The sequence below is a fragment of the Lethenteron reissneri genome, chromosome 10 (assembly GCF_015708825.2).
Source record: "Lethenteron reissneri isolate LAM-NWPU_2019-01 chromosome 10, ASM1570882v1, whole genome shotgun sequence".
Taxonomy (NCBI): domain Eukaryota; kingdom Metazoa; phylum Chordata; class Hyperoartia; order Petromyzontiformes; family Petromyzontidae; genus Lethenteron; species Lethenteron reissneri.
The window spans coordinates 14,234,183-14,259,870 of record NC_083788.1 but is presented as its reverse complement, the minus strand read 5'-3'; the positions used below and the strand labels follow the sequence as shown (position 1 = coordinate 14,259,870).

At 49.3% G+C, this 25,688-nt stretch overlaps 1 protein-coding gene across 2 annotated transcripts in view; it reads left to right on the top strand.

Annotated features, from left to right (window-relative positions):
• The window catches only part of LOC133340989 (guanylyl cyclase C-like), a 34,298-nt gene extending 11,115 nt beyond the window's left edge, over nt 1-23,183 (top strand). The window contains exons 10-28 of one of the 2 annotated variants that reach the window (XM_061549555.1): nt 367-472; nt 1,098-1,188; nt 2,374-2,473; nt 2,812-2,901; nt 3,666-3,737; nt 4,853-4,957; nt 5,884-5,970; nt 6,927-7,059; nt 7,529-7,596; nt 7,720-7,900; nt 8,214-8,299; nt 8,862-8,953; nt 11,266-11,424; nt 11,819-12,011; nt 13,546-13,720; nt 14,425-14,523; nt 15,590-15,684; nt 17,282-17,358; nt 22,466-23,183. In XM_061549555.1, the coding sequence (XP_061405539.1) occupies nt 367-472; nt 1,098-1,188; nt 2,374-2,473; nt 2,812-2,901; nt 3,666-3,737; nt 4,853-4,957; nt 5,884-5,970; nt 6,927-7,059; nt 7,529-7,596; nt 7,720-7,900; nt 8,214-8,299; nt 8,862-8,953; nt 11,266-11,424; nt 11,819-12,011; nt 13,546-13,720; nt 14,425-14,523; nt 15,590-15,684; nt 17,282-17,358; nt 22,466-22,640 (2,184 nt within the window). In that variant the 3' untranslated portion in view covers nt 22,641-23,183. Of the gene's footprint in view, nt 1-366; nt 473-1,097; nt 1,189-2,373; nt 2,474-2,811; nt 2,902-3,665; nt 3,738-4,852; nt 4,958-5,883; nt 5,971-6,926; nt 7,060-7,528; nt 7,597-7,719; nt 7,901-8,213; nt 8,300-8,861; nt 8,954-11,250; nt 11,425-11,818; nt 12,012-13,545; nt 13,721-14,424; nt 14,524-15,589; nt 15,685-17,281; nt 17,359-22,465 lie in introns of both variants that reach the window. The other variant, XM_061549554.1, reaches the window with a different exon arrangement.
• Nucleotides 23,184-25,688: the final 2,505 nt, after the last annotated feature.

The window sequence follows — 25,688 nt, the reverse complement described above, 5'->3', positions numbered from 1 at the left end:
CCGAAACGTCGTGAGAATTGTTTTATTATGTTTTATTTTTATTATTTTATTACTTCCCTTCTACGTGACTTTACCGAAAGAACCAAGAAGACGTCACCTACTTTATACGCAGTACTTCCCTTACGGCCACGGTGTTATTAATGAATGTGTTGAGTTTAATTGTTTTTGTACTTGTGCACCACTGCCAACACAGCATCACCACATAGTTTAACTTGTTAGCAATTCCACCTTTGGTCATCACCAGCGATATAGTCCACTGTCTGCCGATGTGTACGCGTGGCGTGCACATTTACGTGCGTGTGTGGCCGAGTGAACGCTGCATCCTCACTGCGTGTGCGGCGCTCCTCTCCGTGTGTGCGGGGATAGTTTGAGGAGGTGTGGGACTACTCCACGGGCCTGGGCACCTTCCTCCTGGCAGAGAACGTGACACTACCCTGGCTGGGCAACCAGCTGCCGGACGACACCCCCAATTGTACGTGCCCTCCCCCCTCCACCCCTTGCCACCCCCCACTGATGAATTAGCTCCTTGGGTCATAGGGTGTGAAAGCCTGCTCTTGTCAACTGAGGTCGCCACCCATCCGGGTGTGACCCGGTACAGTCCAGTAATTGGCTTCTGCTGTATTTAGATGGCAGGGATTGATTTGTACCAAGATCTGGTGCTGGTGACTGTGTTCAACTCCGTCGTAGGAGACTGCACAATGGTGCTGACAGGCCTAGGCCGACTGAGATGCGTGTCCGGGCTCACTCTGCATGGAAGAGGTGGCGACCCTAACTCACTACTCCAGAATGTCCTATCTTTCACGAGATGCGCTAGTCCCAGTGTTGTTGTTGGGTGATGGAAGCTACATCATGAGGCACTGGATTGAATGACTGTGTAAACGAGATACCCCATCCCAAGGGAGTTTCTAGATGAAATATATTTATGGGAAGTGATTACAACAATACAATTGCACTGCTCACTCAGCGCTGTCGTGGCCCTTCCCCTCAGTTGCCTGCTCCACTTCCCTTTATTTGCCTCATGTTGTCCGCATTCTTTATTGTCATCTCGTTCCATCCTCTCCTGGATGGGTCCCGTGGGCTGTGCGTTTGCCACTCAGCGCCGAAGATGATGGAGGTGGTGAAGATCGCGCTGGTGGCCGTGTGCAGCCTCCTTTTCCTGCTCTTTCTCGGATTCATCATCATGTGGAGGTGACGACTTCTCATGCCATTCCAAAACCACCACAACCACCATAAACACCACTATCCACCACCACCAACAACAACAACCACCACCATTCTCCACTAAGTGGCGGTGACGTCACCACGATGCTTGTGCCAGGCCATGTGCACCTTGAGGCCACGTGAAGTGTCGAACACCCGCTGGCAGGAGGTCACGGGGCAGACCCAGGTGCCACGGGTCGACTGACTGAGACGGCTGCCTGATACACCACCTGTGCCCCCTACTTTGCCAACTTGCTGTGCTTTAGCCACCCGGCACTTCGCTCGTTGTTGTGAGCGTTACTCCTCCTCCCTCCGTTGTCATTGGAGGGCGACTGCCTCCAACTGCCCGGTAGCATCCTTCAAGAGCCTCCTCCTCATGGTGGCAGGAGCCAGAGCCGGTCCACCGGACCTCCTGAATACCACAGAGATCCAGGTGACACCGATCCAGCTCTTGACAGAGGAGTGGCAGCCTTTCCTCCGCAGTGAGCGTTCGAACATTCCACGTGGCCATCCGAAGTGGCTTTTTGTTGTTTCTGGAGGAGCCCTGAGAGTAAGGTTTCAGTCTCCTGTCTCCACCAAATGGGGTTTGGCCAGGAGACATCATAGACGCCTGTCCCCCCGGGGCCTCCGGCACAAGCTTAATTGAAGTTTTAAATTGTGGTAAAATGGTAACCAATTGAAGTTGGTGGGGTTACCAGCCCCTCGCACGCATCCAGAGCCCCCATTTGGCTGCTGTGGTGGTTACAAATGCCATGAGGGGAATGGCCAATCTAAATTGGCCCTCCTCCCAGTGCACTGCTCACCACAGCGTTGCCGTCCGGCAGCCAACGAGGAGGTAGGGGGTTGTTTTTACCAGACTACTTCCACCACCTCCACCATCACCACAAACACCACCACCGCCACCTGACCACCATCACCACTGCCAATGCTGACTCCACCACGAACACCACCGCCACCACCACCGCCACCGCCACCATCACTACCATGAACACCACCACCACCGCCACCATCGCCACCACCACTGGCACAATTACTGCCGTGACTGCCACTGACACCACCACCAAGAACACCACCACGTTCACCACCACCACCATGAACATCACAATTACCACAAACACCACCACAATTACATCTTTCATCACTACCATTACCACGCTGCCACCCGACCCTCAGGAAGTATGCAGTGGAGAAGCAGCTGAGCAGACAGCGATGGGTGATCCCCTGGAGTGAGCTGCAGACTCTTCCTGACGACGAGGCTCATCTTACATTCGAGGTGCCTCTCAGTAGACACCATCGCGATGGCCACACGGCACTCGTGGAACGTGGCGCTCAAACGCCACGGGATTCGTAATGGCACGGAATGTAGCAAGATCCAGCACCAACAATTGCCTAAGTTTTGTGGTCCTATATTGGATGTTTGGCCAACCCTACTTCATAGAGTTTATACATTAATGTGGCTCGCTGGGCTTATTCTAAAATCTCACTACAGGGAGCACACCGCTCCAACCTCCACATTACAGCCTCACAGAGGGAGCACACCTGTCCAGTCTGGGAGTGGCTGTGCTGTTCTCTTTGCAACATTGCGAGCATTGTGCCGTTGCGTGTGCCCAGGTGCGAATAGAAAAGCTGAGCGTGGATGGGAGCCACGGCCCAGTGCCTCCGTGTGCCCCGTGCTTCCTCAAGCGCAAGTACGATAACAAAGTGAGCTCCGCCGGCACGGTACGGCGCCACACACCGTCTTTGCTGCGAATCAACACTAGCAGTTATCATCGTCATCATCATCATCATCACCATCATCAGCCGTGGCCAGTTCACAGATGATGTCAATCCATGGAAAGATCCACGCCATTGAATACATCTGTGGATTGAACAAGTTGCTATGGTGCCCCCTGGCGATATCACAGCCCCGTGTGTGTGCCAACTGGTATGTCCCGGCGCAGGGCACCCATGCAGGTGCTCGCCAGGCTCAAGGCTGCTTTGCTTCTGAGATCCAGTGAGATCGGGTGCGTTCACAGGGATTGCATCATAGGGAGTGAGAGCCCGGTATCGTCACTGGGGTCACCACCTGTCCGCGAATTGGCACCTGCTGTGTGGATAACGTGGCGGCCCAGAGTTGTCACTCAATGAAAAACGGATGAAAATTCTGCTCAGGGTACAACATCCTCTGCTTGCATGGAGGTTCTGTCTAGGCCTGCACAGGGGTAATCTAACTTCGTGTTGCGTCTCTATCTGACTGTGCAGTCGCTGCGTTTTGTATCCGAGTGACTGGCGCATCTGCCATTCACTTGGGTCAGTTAAACCCATAACACCTGGGTTTGTCCCGTGACCAGCAGCGAGACTTCCACACTTCACATGAAGTCACCACGTGGCCTGCCACAGGCATCGTGGTGACGTTGTGGCCACGTGGTGGCGACTGACGGCTGCTGCTGTTGATGGCGGGGTGTGTGCCTGTGCATCCGACTCAGGTGGTTGCTCTGAAGCCGCTCTGCCTGGCTGAGAAGGACTTCTCACGACCACAAAAGCTGGAGCTTAACAATGCAAGTTACTGTCCCTCATTCACACAATGCATGAGGAGACTCACGTCACGAGGATGAATACAACTCAAGACTGCTGGCAATGACGGAAGTTTCAGGGCATTGTAGTTTCAGAACATTGTAGAATGGAAATGTGCACACAAGAGCAAACACAATGATACATTACTTACATGAAACCCACGCTAGAACTTACTCCAAACAGTACAAACAATAAATAAACTACTTACATTAAAAACAACAGTGTAGCAGATGTGTAAATGTGTCGTGTATACAGCCTCAGACATAACGGAGCTTAGCTATAGCATTCATTGCAATAGTGGCAGAGGTTTCTTGTCTTGAACATGGGAATATGTTCAGGAGCTAAATACCAATGTCGTGGCCCGCTGTCCAAGAGAGTGCTTCAGGAGAGAGAGAGAGTTGGTTTAGTTTTGTTGTTCTTCCTCTGTCGAAGGAGTACAGGCTAAGGTGGTTGACAGCGTGGTCCATAGTTTTGGTTGCATGGCCACAGTCACATTACCGTGGCTTGTGTTTTTAATTTTCCATTTATGAAGGAGATGTGCACATCGGCCTGTTGATATCGTGATACGGTCGATGGTATGTATATATGTTGACCTTCTTTAGCACCGTACGTAGCCAACTGTGCTAAGTGATGAGGAATGTTCAAGCCAAGAGGTGTGATGTTGAGGCGTTCATTACGGACATCTGCATTGTTCCACTCTGTTCTCCATCGTTTTTCTTGATCTGGGTGAGATTCTAGGATTCCACATGATAAGTCACTTTAGTGAGATATCATTTGTGGCCAGGTCGCTTCTGAAAAATAACTATATAGCTCAGTGGGCCTTACCTGGTATAATAAAATATAGTTTATATTGGCAGAGGTAACACTGCAGCATGGCCTTTACACACACATTGCTAGACAAGGGAAATGTGGAATATTGAGATCGGTTATGAGGACATTCCAGAAGGTGGGTGCCGTGCAAAAGGTCGTGGAATCAGGCAAACAGCAGCCCATGAAGGTGCACACGTTACATCGCATAACACCAACAGAGTCGTATTCTCGTGCGACACGAAATGTGGATTGATTTGCGGGCGTCTGATTTTGTTGACGCATGGTGCAGTTGGTGGCTCTGGACTTTGAGAACCTGGTCAAATTCTATGGGACGACGACGGACGTGGGCGCGACGTACGCGGTGGTGGAGTTCTGCAGCCGCGCTGCTCTGCGGGTGAGTGGGGCTGCCCCTCTCGCCCTGCCGAGTCCTCCGCCTGGGCGGACTTCTGAACGCAAGCAACAGTGGCAGCGCTGAGCACAAGGTGTAATTGGCAAATGGCTTAAGTGAGCGGTGTGCACAGTGTGAGCGATACTCTGCACGTGCACTCTTGGCCATATTTGCGTGCACTCTGGATTGAGTACGCATGAGTCTCGGTTGAGGTTATATGTTTGTGTGTTTCTAGACATGTGACGCAGCGTGTCACCAGTTCTTGGCAGCGAGACAGTGAAAGTGATGTCATGTTAGTAACATTACTTCCCCGTTCAGTATTATCTCAAATACTTTTCTATCTTGGCCATAATTGCGGGTCAATCCAAAACTCCAGAGAACACCCCTGGCAGATACTGGGAGCACGCAGCTTGTACACTTGCAGGAAGAGGACTACTATCGTATCCGCACACGCCGGCTATACCCAAACAGTCAAGAGTGAGTTATTGCTCAAATAAGCATTGAGGCATTGGCGCCCATATTTTTTTTACAGCCCTGGGACAGTGGTGGTTATTCCACGTTCCTATGGTAGGGGCGAGTCTATCCATAAGACAACCACTGTTGGCTTCCTCACGAAGTGCTGCTCATTTCCTCCACCCCAGAGGGATGATGATGATGATAATGGGTTGAGTCAACCCCCCCACCAGGTTTCGAACTCATGGCCTCCCGATTGCGAGCCGCTCGCTCCACCGCTGAGCAGCCGCTGGCCGGTGACCACCAAGCAGACCACCACAAGTTATACAGAGGCCACGACTACTGAACCAAGGGGGGCATAACCCAAGATGAGTGGCGTCTGTCCACGGGAGCCGATCTGCTACACACGCATCTCACTCGGCCTCCTCCTTGGCACTGCTATGCACAGTGGCGGTGCGTGTGGCTTGTGTGGGGAGCAGGACATCCTGGACGACGATGTTGCGTACCCTGAGGAGACACTGATGGACTGGGATTTCAAGGTTTCGCTCATGCAGGACATCGCCAAGGTAAGGCGCAGCGGGGCCCGCGGGCGCCTCGTGCCAAACCCGCCTTCGTTCACCACCAAACTGACAACGCCGCCGCGCTCCGCTCTGCATTGCGGAAACAATCACGCGTGTCGCCACGGAGAACACAGGCAGCAAAATAATCACGAACAGACCCTGCGCCTCGTCCCTCCCATAGCTGTAGCTCCACATAAAGCTTTATTTAAAGATACCATCAGCCACATGGAATTCTGGAAGCACATAATTTCAGCAGCATTGGTTCAGCATAAGCAAACTACGGACTGGTTTCGACACTCAATGTTTCTTTAGCAGAGTCATAATAGTTTAACACGTAGTAGGCTTTCGTGACCAATATCATCCACAATAGATGTTGTTTTGGGTTAGATCATGCACATATATAAATGTGTCGCGATCTAACCCAAAAAAGCTCTATTATAGAGTCTTAATACTCGGAGTTTCCCGACGTCTGGGGAGCTTGGTGTTGCCGCACATTATACCGGCTTTCTTTGACGCTGATTTAAATGTGAATTGTCTATTCAGTCATTTTGTTTATATCCTCCACAATAACGCTGGTGAATATTCTGTGTTGTGTATTTGTGTCGAACCAGGACCCATACAGACAGGGTCCATGCCTATACCACCTGGCAGTTCACCAGCATTGACTTCAGAAAACTTGACTGCTGATAAGGCACTGAGTGTTGAAACCAGTCCAGAGTTTTGCTTGTGAACAAAGGCTGGTCCCAGAAGGCCGTGTGGCTGATGGGATGTGTAAGAAATACATTAATATTTTATGTGGAGGGACGGATATCGAAAGGAGCGGGTGCTTACTGTCTGCTTGTGTATCTTGTTTTATAAACCACCTACGTATTATGTTACCCAGACTCGAAACATTCGCCCCACCAGCCGTTAACGCCGCCCCTCGTGCCCCACCTCCCCACATCTGGACGGCGCGGGGGCAGGGCATGGCCTACCTGCACTCGAGCAAGATCACCGTGCATGGGCGACTCAAGTCTACCAACTGCGTGGTGGACGGGCGGATGGTCGTCAAGATCACGGACTTCGGCCTGGTCTCCCTGCGTGATGACATTCGTGGTGAGCGCGATGAGATTCGTTCAGCGAGCACGCCCGTACGTTTCCGTGAAGTGGATGGAACCTCGACGACTGCTCGCACCGTGGAGAATATCAAGAAGAGAATGTTCTTGATGACAATGCTCATGATGACTCTGTGCTGTGTATTGTCGAGGTTTGTGTCGAACGAGGACGCATGGCTAACCGAGAGAGGGCCCTTGCCTATATACATTTAGCCAGTTCCCCAGCATTGGTTCAAGGAAGCCTGACTCTGCTAGTGAGACACTTAATGTTAAAAAATGATTTTGAGTTTTGCTTGCACAAATCCAATGCTGTTGAGAAAATTCACTCCCATAACGCCATATGGCTGATGGGATCTGTAAAAAACACTAATTCCTTATGTCGAGGGAGAGATAAGGGCGAGTTCCCTTTTTTTGGTTATGATATTGTGATTTGCTGAGGGTTCGGGTCAAAGTGGGATTTGTGTTCTCAGCTCCTAAGAACAAGGTTTCGATGGTGTCCATCGGCAAGGACGAGCCCATCATAGAGACTCAGGCAAAGGTAACACGCAGCCACACAGCTACAACCACCCCAACCGCACCGCCGCAACCACCCCAGCCACGTGGCTTTGCCCGTACCGAACACCTCCGTTGCAACTGGACTCGTCTCTGCCCCGCACCCCAGCCCAGCACAGTGCACGCGCTGCCCCCCGGCACCGCGGGGCTGTGGACGGCCCCGGAGCTGCTGCCCCTGCGGGCGGGGGCCTCGCAGCGGGGCGACGTGTACAGCTTTGGGATCGTGCTGCAGGAGATCCTCTACCGCAGACAGGTCTTCTACATCCAGGGCAGCTCCCTCACCGATAAGGGTAGGGCCGCGTTCACACCACGGACAGGCCGGGTGGGTTCACACCATAAGAACAGACAACTCACACCTTCTACAGGAGGCACATTGTCTGTTTGGTTATTTTGTTATTTATAATCTCGACAATGCTCATTCATATTCTGTGTTGTGTATTTTAGAGCTTTGAATTGAACCAGGATACATATTTAATCGAGATAGTCCCTGCCTATAAAAATCTAGGAGTTCACCAGACAGATATGGGAAGGAGGCGACTTGTCTGCTTATTTATTTTGAGATGACCATGGAATCTCAGAAACGTCACCGGGTGTACGTTCCAGATATTGTGGAGCAGCTGCTCAGTGGGAAGGTCTTGCGGCCTACACTGGACATGAATGACTTCATCCATAAAGGTGGAGGTGAAGAGGTGAGTTATTTTGCGTGCCGTGGTTTTATAAAGTGATTTCATGATGTTGCCACTTCTCTCTTGTGTTTCAAATGTCAGAGTTCTGGCTGAAATAAGCATTGAGGTATTGGTGCTCATCTCCTGTTCACAGCCCTGCGTCATTGGTGGAAATTCCACATTGCTATGGTGGGGGCATGTATCTCCATAGGACAACCACTGTTGACTTTCCTACAAACTGGTAGCTAATGTTATTGACCCTGGAGGGAGGGATTTTGGGCTGAGTCAACCACGCAGCCATGCTTTTAACTTGCGATCTTGCAATTTTGAGCTGCTTGCTCCACGGCTTAGTCACCGGGGCCCATGTTCATGTTGGAGTTGAGCTCCACGTCACACAGAGCTTCCAGTTTTCCAAAAACCATGGTATTTGGGTAGAGAAAGTTGGATGGAAAACTTGTGTTGCTTCCTTAAAGAGTTGATCAATGAGTTGGGTGTGAGCCCAGGACATCTTGACAACGTTCTGTCTGTACTAGAGCATCGGATACCAAAACAGAACGTGCTGACTGACGACCGTCCCTCTCCACAGCTCTGCGCAATGATCACCGACTGTTGGGAGGAGGTTCCCGATAAGAGACCGGACTTTCGTAAAATTGAGGGCATTTTGCGTCGGATCTCAATGTAAGTTTCCAGGTGGCTCTCAACCTGTTTTTGTGAGTTAGGGGGGACAAAGCTTTCCTCTCAAGGTCGAGACGTCATCGCAGCCTGATCCGCTGATGCTACCACCACCACTGCACCTCATTGCAACCAACATGCTCCACCCTCCTCTGCAGATTCCGCAAGTGCTGCGCATGAGGCACACAGCGGCCTCCAAAACCTGCCGTGACAGTGTCATCCCGCCGTCTGCTCTGAGACTCACACAAGGAGCCATAGACTCACATAGAGACCTATAGACTAATATTGGAACCTATAGACTCACACAGAGAGCCATAGACTCATATAGCCAACATAGTGACGTGTAGCTTTGTATTGACAAGACTTGATTATTGCAACTCTTTACTCTACGGGACGTCTGGCAACAACATTACCAAGCTGCAACATGTACAACATTATGTGGCACCTATCGTGATGAGTACTGCAAGACCCGACCATATCTGCCCAGTGCTCGCTGAGCTCTATTGGCTTATAAGGTCGCACTTATTACACACAATGTGCTTGCTAGAAATGAATCACTAATATCTTTTCGATGTCATCATGGAGCATAAACCATCACGCAAACTTCTGTCATCCTCACAGTGGATTTTGGTTAGCCATCGAGCAAAGACAGTCACTGGGTCACACTTTCAGATGCGCTTCTGCGGCCACCTCGAATGCTCCTTGCAATAGTAGGCAACCACTGAAGCTATGCACCTCCAATTAGCATGGTTGGCTACATATGGTGCGAGAGAAGTTCATCATACATACACACGAATCCATAGACAGAGACTCATAGACTCATACAGAGACCCACACACAGAGACCCACAGTCTCCCACCACCATTCGCTCTGAGGTCTTCTCTTAGGGTTAAGATTAAGTTGGTGTCTAGACTCGTGGAGACTGCTCCAGTGTCCGTGTTAAGAACTCGCGAATTAGGTTTTGTGATTCGGATGTGTCATGCAGGCGCCGTGCCTGGGAACAAAGCATTTCTCCTTGGCTTTGGTAATGGTGACGTATAAACAGCCTATAGTAGGTAACATAACAGTGTTGAACGTTGGAACAGTAAAATGCTGAATGTAACGTTGCATGTATGGCCTTTTAGTCGATCCACTGCTGGATGAGGGCCTCCCCATGCTGTATCGGTCCCGGAGGCTATTTGACCATACTTCCCAGTGCTGTGCAGGAGGGGTTTGTGGATGCAGGGATCATAGATGTGGGGTGTCACTGGGCGTCATCGCCCTTGACGTGTGAATGGCCTGCTCTACGCACGACGCACGCTGCCGGCACGGCTGCCTCGAAGGTCTGGCTGTAGCTGTGTGGAGCTGTGGCGTAGTATTCCTATTATACTGGTAGGAATCTTCTGGTTACACCAGCCCACAGGGGATTAGTGTGTCCGTCTGTCGTGCAGGGAGGGGCTGGGTGGGGAGGGAGGGGCTGGGTGGGGAGGGTAGGGTGGGGAGGGGCTGGGTGGGGGAGGGTGGGACTTGATGGGAGGGGAGGGTGGGGAGGGGCTGGGTGGGGAGGGTGGGGAGGGGAGGGTGGGGAGGGGCTGGGTGGGGAGGGAGGGGCTGGGTGAGGAGGGGAGGGTGGGGAGGGGCTGGGTGGGGAGGGGTGGGGCTGGGTGGGGAGGGGAGGGTGGGGAGGGGCTGGGTGGGGCTGGGTGGGGAGGGTCGGGCTGGGTGGGGAGGGTGGGGAGGGAGGGGCTGGGTGGAGAGGGGCTGGTCACCCCGTGGTGCCCTTATAAAACTCAACGTTTAACCTACTCACGCCGGCTCGTGCCCGCCCGCACAGTCGGGCATATTTACGGAAAACACCACGCCGCCATTGACCCTGGCCATTGACCGAGCAACCCAACGTTCCTACCAGCTCCCTCCGCAGGAATGTGTTACTGTTATGACTCCGCTTGTTTACCCAGCAAAACCTCACCGAGTCTCGAGACTCAGGAAGGTCTGCCAGGTTTTCGCACGAGAGGGTGATGTTCCTATGTGTCATCCGAATTTAGTAATTTTCAGTTAATTCGAGATGTTTGGCCAATACCAGTTACATTGTGTGGTTTTTATTTAGCTATGTGAGGAAACCGGAGAACCCAGAATAAACCCATGCAAAACAGGGGGAGAACATACACACTGATTCGCATATACTCACACATTACAGACACACTCACTCACTCTCACACTGTGCAAAACCTCCGATTAGAACGGTTGGCTACGTAAAGTGCAAAAGAAAAGAAGTTCAACATACAAGGCACGAGTCTTACCACTGCACTGCCACCCGTAACTAGAGTGCACCGCTCCAGGTGCATCCACAAGGGCAAGGCGGAGAGCTACGTGGACAGCCTGATCCGCCGGCTCGAGCAGTATTCCAAGAACCTGGAACGCCTGGTGGAGGAGCGCACAGAGCTGTACAAGCGCGAACGCGACCGCGCCGACCACCTCAACTACCAGCTACTGCCCAAGTAAGCGTCGCCAGCCATGCCAGGCGTTCATCTTTCACCAGAATCGCGGCTACAGACCGCATTAACCATCAGCCATGGTTGATCCGCTACTGGATGAAGGTATCCCATTCCCACCACCACCTCGCACATTCCCAACAATTTCAAGATTCTGACGATCCATCCCGCACTTGCACGCGAGATGATTTCATCGCTCCATCTCCCATTAACCTGCATGCGTTCTCTGATCCGCTTGTTCCTCTTTCTGTCTCTCTGTGCAATTCCAAGCGTGCATCTCTCCGTGCCTCTTTGCACACTTTTACGTTTTTGTTCTACATTTGTTAATTGCCGGTATGACGCTGTCTCAGAGCGATGCAGCCCCGGAGCGTGACCTCGGTGCGCGGTGTCCCCCGCGCAGGACAGTGGTGCAGGCACTCAAGAGCGTCGGCTCGGTGCAGCCGGAGCTGTTCGAGGAGGTCACCATCTACTTCAGTGACATCGTGGGCTTCACAACCATCTGCAAGCACTGCGAGCCCATGGAGGTCGTGTGCCTGCTCAATGACCTGTACAAGGAGTTCGACTCCATCGTTGACTCGCACGATGTCTACAAGGCGAGTGCTCGAGAAGCCACGCTGGCCCTGCATTGCTGCCGCAATCGCTTCTCTGCAGACGCGGAGGCCTCGAGCCGATGTTGCCACTCACAGAGGAGTTTTCAATTCAGCCACGTAATTTATCCGGTCAAGATTTGCCGTTAAAACCCTCCGTTATCCGACACAGCCAGACAACATGAAATTATCACGTGGTGTACAAGTGTTCACACACCCAAGGGTGGCTGTGAGAATCGTTCCCGAGCTCACCACCATTACAACGCTTGTACATCACGTGAAAAGTTGCATGGCTGTGTCAGGTGGTAGAGAGTCTTAATGACACAACTTTGGTCAGATCATCACGTGACCAAACCCAAAAATCAGTCAGGAATCGTCCATCGGTGTCAGCTCTGGGTTTGCTGGTCGACGTGCAATGTATGCCAGGTATGGGTCCACTCCTTGATGCCATTCCCCCCCACCCACCACCACGTCCATCATATTCTTCCTCTTGTACCCTTCTGCCTTTGAGGGGTGGCGATAGGGCTCCCTGTGAGATTTGCACAGCAAGTACACACTCTTCTGTCTTCCCCTGTGTTAAACCAGCATCGTGCTATGGCAATATACCAGTTTATTTACCCAGGAAAGCCTCACTGAGCCTCAAGACTTTTTTCCAGCAGGGTCCTACTAGGTTATTGCATTCGGGAGCGACACTTGCTATGCTTTTCCCAATTAAATCATTTTCAGTGTCATTTTTGTAAATTTATCAATTTGGATCATGACGCAGGCACATAATGGCCTATCCTTCAAATTCTATATTTTATTGTTATTATTCCCATAGTGTTAACCAGGGACGCCTGCCGGATTGGAACCATGAGCCTCTGCAGCAAGCAGTAAATGCGCAACTGCTGGGTCAAGTCACTGCCTCCCTTATCCATCCTGTTCCAAACATCCGCTTGAAACTCTGAAACACAAGCACCTCCATCCTTCGCATGGTTCCCTTTTTAAATCCTTTATATTAAGTTCACTTGCTTGCTTGCGCGCGTACAACCGTGCAAATCTTTCGGTCGTTTTTTAACCCACTTCCCGTGATCCAATCGAGCTGACATTTTGCACACAGACTAGTTGTGCGTGACAATCTATTTTCGTGAGAAAAAAATTCCAAAATTTTACACTTTTTAGAAAAAAATAAATTATATTTAATTATCAATTGCTTAATGGTGGCAGGCAATCATCTGACCCATAAGTGGCAGCCATCTCAAGCCAGAGGACGAGAGGACTCTAGCCGCCACGCATATAAAGGATTTATAGTGAAAAACTTTGTTTTTACGGGTTAATTTTTTAGTGTCCAAGCCTCACAACTGTGCAGTCGCATAGAACAGCTGAGGCGTCCTTGCCTATACACATTGGGACAGCAAGCCTGACTGCTATTGAGACAGAATATCGTTGAAACCCGTGGAACTAACGCTATGAAATAATGCGCTCGCACAATGCAGGCCGTTTGGCTGATGTAGGACAGGACCCGCTGCCCTTTGATGCCAAATTAGATTTTATTGCGCAGGTGGAAACAATAGGTGACGCTTATATGCTGGTGTCGGGGCTGCCCAAGCGCAACGGCTGCCACCACGCCATGGAAATCGCCAACGTGGCCCTGGACATCCTCGCCTTCATGGGCTCGTTCCACATTCAGCACCTGCCGGGCCTGCCCGTCTGGGTCCGCATCGGCATACACTCAGGCAGGACACATGCACATGCACACATTGAGTCAGCACACACATCCATTTGTGTTGCCATCGCACCTGCAGAAAATACAAAGATCCACTGCATAGACTTAACAGACTGTTGGGGCAATTGCTGTTAGCGATCACCTTTGAAGGCCGGCATGGCATACGAGGAGGTGGGTGGCCAGTACCACGCCCGACCGCCTTTGTCTCCCGAGCAGCGATGTTTACACACTCCACCAGATACTCATTTGAGGCTGAGTTGACCTAGGGGAGGCCCCGGACTGGTTCAGATAATCATCATTGGTGTTGACCATGAGAGGGAATTGAACTCAGGTCGCCGGGTTTGTAGCGCAGAGCACTAACCGCTGTGCCACCACTCCCCACTATACTACCACTCACAAACTTCAGCAGGATACAAACCGCCCCCCCCCCCCCCATGCATCACACTCTCAGCCAGCACACACACCCATGCCGGCCTATACTGCAGTAGGTGGAGTATGTACGTATGTTGAACTTCTTTCGCACCATATGTAGCCAACTATGCCTTGCAGTACACGCTGTTGTAAGTGGAGGTGCGTGGATGACCCAGTAAATATGGAACGTTGGACCAACCTTGGTCCAAACACATGCCAGCGTTGGCCCAGCCTGACGTGCTTAGTGGGGATGGGTGGACATCACTCACTCTTGCTGGCCGCTGCTACGTGACTCTTTGCCAGGAAAGTGTGCGGCGGGGGTGGTGGGGAACAAGATGCCCCGGTACTGCCTCTTCGGGGACACTGTCAACACTGCGTCTCGCATGGAGTCGACGGGCTACCGTACGTGCCAATGGTGGCTCCCTATTGAGCTCCGTTAATCACTTCCCCGGCTGCCGCTGTAAATGGACGTTCTGTGCAATGCGGTGCCTGTTTTACTGGTTAGAATATGTTCATGATTCCGATCGTTAAAACGAACATCTCTAGTTTATTATAAACACCTGATTGCACCTTACATCTGCGTTTATGAGAGCTTGGAACGCCTGTACTTGCTTATGCTCTCTCGCCACTTGATTTGTATTGCTGTTATGTCAAGGTTGGCCTTGTACATAATACCCTGGTAGGCTGAAGTTTTCACCTGGTAACACAAACTCTGACCGGGCCCAGTTCCTGCATTATCAACTCGTCGTTATCTTTCTGTTGTAAATGACGCTCTCGGTGAATGTGGAGATAATTGATATTTGCGTTCACGTTTAATCTGTCTGAGCATCAGGAATTTGCGCCAGAATGGTTTTACAATAAACCCAGCAACACAAAGTCACGTGTCACACTCAAATAATTAAACTTGTTTGTTAAATGTACTATAGCCATTGCGGTGACATGCAAATAAATCAGAGAGCAAACGCAGAGGAGCTGCTATTATTCCCAAACTACCTGGGTGAATCACCACCAGTAAACTACGCACGCCATGATTAAAGTTGTAATATTGTCATGATAAAATTGTGTTCAGTCCTCATGTCGATGTACATGTGAACTGCACCTCAAGACGCAATGGGAGATAGTGTAACGCCTCCACGAAGCGTCCCACAGAAGAGCGGGAGGGCAGCGAGAATCCACACCGGCAATGCCCAAGCTTTGTGGTCCTATTTCGGGATGTTTGGCCGGCTCTGTTAGATGTGGGATGAAGCCGGAGTAGCAAGAGAAAACCTACTCATGCGAGGAGGGTAACAATTCTCCTAACAGTGGAAATTAATCCGCATGCTGCGCTGCAATATTCTGGAAAGCCAGGAGATGGCGACCAACTCTCGCTGCCTCCAGTCCCTGGTTACAGGACACGTGCAACACGGCCAATCTCTGCCCAGCCGCCACGCTCAGTGATAAGGGCACCCTGGACTGTGTGTGTGTGAAGCTTACAGGATCCACGTAAGCCAGTCCACTGTGGACACCCTCAACGCACAGCAGTCAGGACATCAGTTCACGTGCCGCGGCATCGTCGAGCTGAAGGTGATGTGGCACACGACCTGTGCGTGACACGAGTGCTACATCCACAATGGAGGTTTCTTTGGGTTAGATCGCGTAAATATAAATGTGTCGTCAAACCCACCACCACCCGACACAGCCAATTAGTAAGGTTTGTCACGTAGACAGAACATGCAAATTCGTTACTAGTACAGCACACCGGTGTGTTGGAGAGAAAATCTACAACATCTCCAATCAAAATTGAAAGAAATAAAAAATAATTTTAACCGTTCCTATAGCTGCCGCCTTAGTGCTGCTCGCATAATGCACAATGTACGTTGCCTCAGCAATCTCCCCCCCACCCCCCACTTTGCGCAAGAGTGCAGAAGCGTGGTCACTACATCTACGCCTCTATAAAAGGAACGAAACAGTGAGACTTCTCCACAAATCTGGCTGTCGCCTGATGAAGCTAGTTGTAATTCCTGGCGAAACGTCGTACTCAGATTGTAAATATTGTGGCTTGGCTCTCCAACACACTGGTTAGTGCTGTACTAGTGACGAATTGGCCACGTTCTGTTTACGTGACAATCCTTACTAGTTGGCTGTGTCGGGTGGTGGCGGGTTTAACGACACATTTATATATTTACGCGATCTAACCGTAAAAAAAACCTCTAATATGGATGATATTGGTCGCGAAAGCCTACTACGTGTTAAGCTCAACCCATAGTCATTTAAATGCATTATAATCCCTCCCCCATTCCCACAAGTAGGGCTCACTAGTGACTTCATCACAGTTCTCCCTCTATTTAAGGAACGAAACAGGAGGATTTCTCCACAAATCTGCCTGTCGCCTGATGAAGCTAGTTGTAATTACTGACAAAATATCGTACTCAGATTGTAAATGTTGTGGATTTTCTCTCCAACACACCGGTGTGCTGTACTTGTAACGAATTGGCATCTTCTGTCTCCGTGACAAACCTTACTAATTGGCTTTGTTGGGTAGTGGTGGGTTTAACAAACACATTTATATTTACGCTATCTAACCCCCCAAAAAATATATATTATGAATGATATTGGTAGCGAAAGCCTACCTGTTAAACTGGTGCTACAGCTCCCCTATTGATACGGTGGCTCCATTAACACGGCGACTCTTTTTATGCGCACAGGAAATGAAAAATGCAGCCGCACTGCTATTGTTGTGGAGATTATAGGATTGACACGTGATTGACACGTGATTGACACGTAACTTCCGATTAGTGCACGATTGGCTACGTACAGTGCCATAGAAGTTCAACATACTTTACATACATTTGCAATGATATTTATTTTAATTGCGTTTTGACAGCTTATACATTATTTTCAAATTAGATTGCTAAATAAATGCATTAATATGAATAACACGTGCCGGAAATACTTGTGTTTATTATTCGAGAAAGTGGTTATTCTGCAATGACAGCCAAAGGAGGGCATGTGCCTGAGAATGACCACTGTGGAGACGCAGCCGTCAGCTCATGCGCAGATGCGTCGCAAAACCGCAAAGGATGATGAGAAAGTGGGACGGGCCTTTATGCAGCAATGAATAGATAACGGCTGTTCATGGTCATGATCAACTTTGTAAAGTGTTCTGAGCCTGTGTTTTCAGGGTCGGGGGCTAGAAGTCACTTACTGGCTGGTTGGACGAAAGGGTTTCTTCAAGAAGCTGCCCGAGCCTCCCAAAGCGTGTGTACCGCACTCCTCAACACCCGCGGCAGTCATTCTACTGGACGCGGGCACGTCATGATGCATGGGGGTTGCTGCCTGTCTATGTTTGACCCAGACGGTCTGGGATTTGGCACCTGCTGTGTTAGGGTGGCAGGAATAGATTTTTACTAAGATCTGGTGGTGGCATTAAACTAAAACTATGAATGCTTTTTATTTCATCAGGTAAGGCCCACTGAGCTACATAGCTCTTTTTTAGAAGCGAATTTGCCACACGTATGAAGCGGCTCATCAAGTGGAAATTTATAGCAGTCAAATACTGAAAGCGCATATTTCTAAATGTGGAGGGAAAATTGGAGGACCCAGAAAAACATCCACACAACCACAGGTTGGGATCGAACCCACGGATTTCTCCATACATGGCGAGGAAGTTAACATCTCGCCACCATGGAGCCCCATTGTGTTGAACGTCATTCCGTGAACTGCACAATATCGATAGATCTATATTCTTGGGTCTTTCGGTAAAGTCATGTAGATAGGTTCAAAGAAAATAACAAAAGAATAACTAAAAACTACGACGTTTCGATCGCTTGTGCTGCTTTCGAAACGTCGTGATTTATTTTATTTGTACCTACGTGACTTTACCGAAATAACCAAAGAGTATGGATTCCTTTAGTCACGAAAGCTTTAAATCAAGATTACTATCTACGTGACTTTACTGAAAGACCCAAGAACATGAATTCCTGCAGGCAAAATCGATAGATCTAGCCCGACTGAGAAACATGTCTGGGTTTGGTCTGTGTGAAATCTGGCGACCCTCTGCTTGACCTTTTATCCATTGCCTATGGGAGCATACGCAGTACTTCACTTTCAAAGCCTCGTGTGCACGAACGTCTAGACCACAAATTAACTATTCTTCTTCCACGCGTTTGTCCCTCTCATGCTGTCCTTGCCAACCTTCTGCATGATGTCCTGTCCTGTGCCATCTCTCTTTCAGCTCCTCGGGCCACCATGTCCGATTGCTCCACATCGCCCCCCACCTCTACTTCTGCCTTTTACTTGATCTCTTTACTTCCACTTGCATCACTTGCACCTTCTGACCCACATCATTTTCCTGTTGTCTCTCCACATGGCCAAACCACGCCAGCCTTTTCTCTCTCATCTTCTCTGTGATTTCTACCACCTTGAGTCTTCCTCTCACTTCTTCATTTCTCACCCTGTCTTTCCTTGTTAAACCCAACATCCACCTCAACATCCTCATCTCTGTGACTGCCATAGCTTGGACCTCCCTTTTTCGTGTGCTCAAGCAGCAGTCGGCCCCATGCAACAGCACTTGCCTCACCACCGTCTTGCACACTTTTCTCTTCAACCAGACTGGGACCGTCTTATCGCACACCACACCGGTCATCTCTCGCCATTTCAGCCATCCAGCCCTTGTTCTCATCTCTCCCTCTAGTGATTCATCAGCACTACATCATTACACCCAGGTACTTCAACTCATTCGTCTTCATTCACTGGTCACTTCCAATTTACAATCCTCCTGCATTATTTCTACTGAAATGTGCCCCCATGTACTCCATCTTTGTCCAACTGATCCTCAACCCATTCTCTTCAATCTTTTGGACCCAAATCTTCAAATCATCGTCCACTACCCCTCTGCTTTTACCGCATAGCACAATATCGTCTGCAAACAGCATACACTAGGGGGCTCCCTCTGAATATCTCTCGTCACTGTGTCCAGCACCAGGATGACAAGGAAAGGGACTCAGGTCGGAACCTTGCCTCACTCCTGCTTTTACTTGAAAGCTCTCCGACACCCCACGGCTGCTCCGCACGTGCACTTTCTCTCCTTCGTACATATCCTGGATCAGCAGGACATGCACCTCAGCAATTCCTCTTCTTCTCGTACACCATCAAATGAGCCCTCGAGGCACCCTGTCATACGCTTTCTCTAGATAAATAAACACCAAATGCAGGTCCCGTTTATTCTCTGTGAACTTCTCCATCAATACTCTCAGTGCAAAGGCTACATCCATTGTTCACCTTCCCTGTCTGAATCCAAACTGACTCTCGCCAATATCCACCAGCTTCCTCAGTCTCCTTTTTATGATCCTTTCCCATAGTTTCATGGTGTGACACTCATCATTGTTATTCATCTGTAGTTCCCACTCTTGTACATCACCTTTCCTTTTAGAGATGAGAACCAATGTACTCTCTCTCTCTCCACGCATCCAGCATTTTTTTCTCCATCCAGATTTTCCCAAATAGTCCCATCATTATTTCAACACTCTTCCCTCTCATTAATTTAAACATCAATTTGAATCTCATCTGGCTCCGCTGCCTTTTGATGTTTCATGCTCACCAGAGCCTCCACCACCTCTTCTCTGGCTATAGTCTCTGCAACTACTTCAATTGTTTCATGTTCCTCGACCATTTTGCGTCTTGAGTTTTCCACATTCAGCAACTTCTCAAAGTACTCTTTCCATCTCTCTTTCTCTGGTTGTTGCCAAAGGGTAGACCATCTTCTAGCCTTCTTTGCTGTAAAACGTCTGGTAGAGTTGTGCAAATGCCGTTGTTTTTGCCATTGCTACCACTCGCTTTGCCGCTCTTCTCGCTGCCAGCTATTCATCTAGATGGCCCTTCTCTCTCGTGTTCTGCCACTTCTTAAACTTGGCCTTTTTTTCTCTTGTTGCCTTTTGCACTTTATCACTCCACCACCATGTTTCCTTCTGTTGCATCGGTCTTTCTTTGCTCACTCCCACTGTACTACCTGCTGCTTTCAGTATTCCACTCGCCAGATGTTGCCATATTTCATTCACTCTCCCACTAGGCCTTATGCTTTTTAAGTTCTCCATAGCTTGCCTGCAGACATTTTCTTTGTCATTATTTAGTCACCACAACTTCACCCTGCTACAGTTATTTTTTCTCACCTTCCTCTTCCTAACTCCTTTCACTACACAGTCTGCCACCAGTAGTCTATGTTGGCCAGTCACACACTCTCCAGAGATCACTTTGCAGTTATGCACTCCTTTCAGGTGCTTCCTGCTCATCGGAATAAAATCTATCTGGCTCTTCACCTCTCCACTCTGGTCGGTCATCAGATGTCCCTCCTGCTTCTGGAAGTAGGTATTCACCACTGCAAGATCATTCACTTTAAGATGTTTTTTTGTTCATGTTTTTGTTTTTTGTTTGTTGCGGTTGCACCCGATTCAAGAGCTGAATGGCTCACAGGGCTATACCTAATAAATGAACTTGAACTTGATTTGTCTAGGCCATTCAAAGAATGTCCTCTCCTCCCTCATTCCTACTGTTATATCCGTATCTTCTATCCATCCTTATTTCTTACCACTCTTCCATTTAATTTTGCACCAATCACCACTGCTTCATCTACCAGTAAGCTCTGAAACTCCTGGTCTAAGCTCTCCCAAAGTGCATCCTTCTCTTACCAACTGCAGCCCATCTGCAGGGCATACGCACTACACTGTCCAGTACCAGTCTGACTATCATCAGTGTCATTCACTCGTATGATTACCACCACCTTTGTCTTCATCTCCGTACTCAGCACAACTCCAACCCCATTTCTCATTGCTGTTGGTCCATGGTATAACACTTTAAACCCACAGCCAATCTCTCTCGCTTTGCTGCCTTTCCATTTTGTTTCCTGGATGTATGCGATGTTGACTTTCCTCCTCCTCAAGCAGCCCACTAATTCCTGACCTTTTCCTGTCATTGTTCAAATATTCCATGTGGCCAACCTTATCTTCTTCCCGAACAACATTCTGCTTTTTCCATTTTGTTTTCTCCATCTTGATATGTGCAAACAACATACTACCACCGCCAGCTCCCTGCAGCGGCAGAGTCATTGGGTCCCGATATTCTTCGCACCCTCTGCCTACTTAAGGGCTGCGGGGGACTGAGGGCAATTTGTTAGCAAGGACTTTCCATGTTTTGGCTTCAGGGTTTTATGGCCAGTTGCCACCAGACGCTAACTCTTCTCCTTAATCCTGGCTTGGGACAGGTAGAAAAAAAAATACGGCAAATCGCCTCCTTTCCATATCAATCCCTCCACACAAAAAATCATAACATTATTCAGAATAAAAATCTTTATTTAGACTGGAGGAATCCAATGAGCTATGGAGCTCTTTTTCACTCATATCTAGGACGGGCAGGTCAGAACGTTACTACTGATAGGAGTGCAAAATATAGGACAGGCGTGCAAATCACTGAATCTAAATACAAAAAAAATCGCTAAAGTATATAAATTCCTGTAGCTTTTTCAACACTAAATGAAACAAAGGAACTCATCTCAACAGCCACAACATATTCTGGGAGTGATTTTTTCAACAGCATTGGTTAAGAGCAATCAAAACCTTGGACTGGTGTCAAACTCAGTGTCTCATCAACAGTCAGGCTTGCTTGAACCAATGCTGGTGAACTGCCAGATTTTTAGAGGCAAGGGGCCCTCTGAGCTATGGGTCATGTGCTGTGTTAAATAGAATACGTCTGTTATGGTTTCTACAGTACACCCTGTAAATGATGTTGTCACTCCTACCGCGCTGTTGTAGATAGATCGCTTGAGTACCAAATACATTTACCGTAGACGTATGCGACATTAGACGCACCCAGTGTAGCACAGATGTTTGTGCAGGATGTATCCAGCCAGGTGGCTCAGTGATAAATCTAGCAGCTCTCATATTCTTGGTTCTTTCGGTAAAGTCACGTAGAAGAGAAAAAAAAAATATTAATAATAAATATAAAAATGATAAATAATCTTGTTTTATATATATATTGTTTTATTATTCCCCTTCTACGTGACTTTACCGAAAGAACCAAAGAGTATGGATCCTTGCAGTCACGAAAACTCCAAATCTAGAAAGCTCTCATTCGGTAAATACAATTAGTACCACTTTGTTTTGGGAAAGTCTTCTGTGGTTGTCTTATGATTGACTTGTCCCTGCTGTTGAATGTGGAATTTCCAATACAGTACTTGTTTAGGGCTGTAAACAGGATATGAGCACGTGTCGTTTGAGCAGCAAATCACTTTAACTTTTGTTTATGGTGGAAAGCATAACATCGGATTTTTAAATGAAAACGCAAGGTATGTGTGATGCGTCGTGTGTGCCGACAGGGCGAGTGCGCATGGGCTGCGCGAGGAATTTGAAAGGATGATTGTGGATGTGAAGCGGCGAGGGGTGGGAGAGAGACTCTGCCCACCGGACAGAGGAGCCGCGGGCAGCGACGTGGAGACGGAATACTGGCAGATCGACAGCCGAGTCCGCCTGCAGTGCGAGACCCGGCTCTAACGCGCAACGCTACATCATACTCACAAGCAGACGATTTGCCCCCTTCCCACATCTGTCCATCCACATCAATTATTACACAACCCACCGGCCACCTGGAAGTGGATAACTTCAGCGGCATTGGTTTAATATCATAAAACACCAGACCCGTCTCAAAATGCATTGCCTCATTTCAGCAAGCCTGACTGCTGTGATGAGACACTGTCTGTCTAAACCGGCATGGAGTGTGCTTGTGGTGAAGCAATGCTGCTGAAATGATGCACTCACATGAGACGATGTGGCAAATGGGAAGTGTAAGAATACTTTTTACGTGGAGAGACGGATATGTCAAGAAGGTGAAGTGTCTGTTCATATATTTTAATATATACACTTGACTAATATTTATTTATCAAATGTGACTTGTTTTGTCAGAGGTGTTAATTGCTGAAACGCTTAATAGTCGAGCGTTATCAGTTACATCTACTTCACATTGTAATCATATTTACCCGTGTATGTCTGATAGCAGATACAAACCAATGCATTGAACAATACAAAATAAATATAACATTTACCCATTACCTGACGAATTTCGCTCTCATAGCAATTTTTTTTTATCTTCTTGTGTGTTCAGCAAAGCGTCACTTCGGTGCGGACTGAGACGCTATCAGGACCATCCTGCTCCGTTTTCACAGGAGGGGCCGATGTTGCTATGTTGGCCTATTCGTATGCCACGCCAGGATCGTTCACGTCCACTGATTCAAATCCGGATATGACGAGAAAACCCATCAACAGTACCGACTGGAAAACAAGCATAAGTTAAACAACACGTATTGGCACAAGCGAAAGGTACAAGCGGCACGGTGGCAGGTAGAACAATACACAGTACACAAGGTGAGGGTGCAGTCCTGCAGGTACGTGCTCACGCCACTGCCGGCGAAATGGCCTCTGCTAGAGCGAATCTACAAGATACGGTATTTGGTCTACTCTTTCATAAACACTGAGCAGACGCGCTGGATGATGTAACCACACTTTACCCCACCACAGGTGCGACATCTCGGTTTATTTTGAGCACCCACGTGACGTGAACAAAAACGGGGACATCTAAGTAATTTAGTCATTGTGTAGTGAAATTAATGGGGGTTCACGCCAGCTACTGCCACAGGAGTGGAACTGGGCGTCTTGAGGCTCTCTCTGGCACCAGTCGGTATGGCATAGAAGCGGGCCCGGGGGGGGCATGGTTCTGGTGACGGTCGGAGAGAGGGCAAGTAGGGACTTGACAAGTCTGGATCAGCGGTCCCCAACCTTTTTGGCACCAGGGACCGTTTTCGTGGAAGACAATTTTTTTACGGACCGGGGGATGGGGGGGGGGGTTCATCATTGGGTCTTTCCCCCTTTTCAAAGAAGCTCTCCAGCAATGTTTGTTTTTAACTCATTGTGGCTACTAGGGGCTAGAGCTTGTGGGCTTACCAACACTGTGATTGAGACGAGTGCGCAGTGCGGGAAAGAGGCGCGGATGGAAGTGGTGAATAATAAAACAATGAGGGCGGGCCACGCGCGGACTCACCGCTCACCTCCTGCTGCTGTGAGGCCCGGTTCCTACCAGGCCGCGGACCGGTGCCGGTCCGTGGCCTGGGGGTTGGGGACCCCTGGTCTGGATGAACCCGAGAGGGCACGTGACCGGGACAGGGTAGTGAGGGGGCCCAAAGGGTGGCTTGAGGGACACGTGATGCTCGGTCAAGAACCTTCTGGTGAGATCCAAAAGGGGGTCTGGCCGAAGGCGGAGCGAGGCCACGCCTCCCGGGAGCATAAAAGGGAAGTCCCGAGAGCAATCGCGGCTGTCTGCTGGAATCAACCCGCCGGACTACATCTCCTCGATCGTCGGTCGTCCCGTTCGGCATTGTGGGTCAGACAGTGTGTCTCTTACCTCACCCAGTTATGTAGTTATCCCATTGTAAGGTGTAAGTAGTAGCCCTGTTGGGGCCGTGTAATAAGCGTGTTGCCTACAAGTTCAAGTGTGTGCCTCCGTTGAACCCACGACAATTGTTTCAAATGCCTCGCTGAGAGATGGAAATGAACCGGCGATTTATAGAAATAAACATCAATACATTGTCAAGATCCAAGTTACAAGAAATCCAGCTGATAATAACATCAACCAACTGCATTGATATTGACCCTGTAATGGTTTGACAACAGTTATAACATCATCCACGACAGTACAGTAACACATTCTTGCGGAGGGAGCTGGTAGGAACGTTGGGTTGCTCGGTCAATGGCCTGCAGGGTCAACGGCGGCGTGGTGTATTCCGCAAATATGCCCGACTGTGAGGGCGGGCACAAGCCGGCGTGAGTAGGTGAAACGTTGAGTTTTATAAGGGCACCACGGGGTGACCAGCCCCTGCCCACCCAGCCACCCCCCACCCAGCCCCTCCCTCCCCACCCAGCCCCTCCCTCCCCACACAGCCCCTCCCTGCACGACGGACACAATAATCCCCCGTGGGCTGGTGTCACCATGAGGTTCCTACCAGTAAAACAAATCCTGGCTGAACTGCACAAAGCGATGACGTCATGTCGCGTTGATGGTTTCCTGGCAGCGGTAGTGATGACGTCACGGCGGGGTTATCTTCCCGGCAGATTAAAGTGGGTGATGACGTTATCCCTTAGTAATTTGCTAGGCTCGTATCGTTATCTCACGAACTCCATCGTTTTCTTTAAATTGTCCTTCTGGACGCTTATGATATTGTGTGTCTACGAAAAATATGGAAATTTTGCGGGGGGTGGGGGGGCCTTACGACGCGCTTATTTGGCTCATCGGCTCGGCGATGCTTATCAGGTATACCATTTACAATAGTCCCTCGCTGAGGGTCTGGCGAGTCGCCTCGTCCACGGGACAGGATCATTGCCCGAAACGTCACGTACTAGTTTGTCATTTCAAGGTAGTTGATTTACATTAATGTAACGATTCCTCATAAGCAGATTCACGAATCGATTCTCTCGCGTCTCACCGCTGCCACAGCGTCAGTCGTGAATCGGATCGTTATGTTCAGTTAAGTGGTTCCTGGATCGGATCGTTAT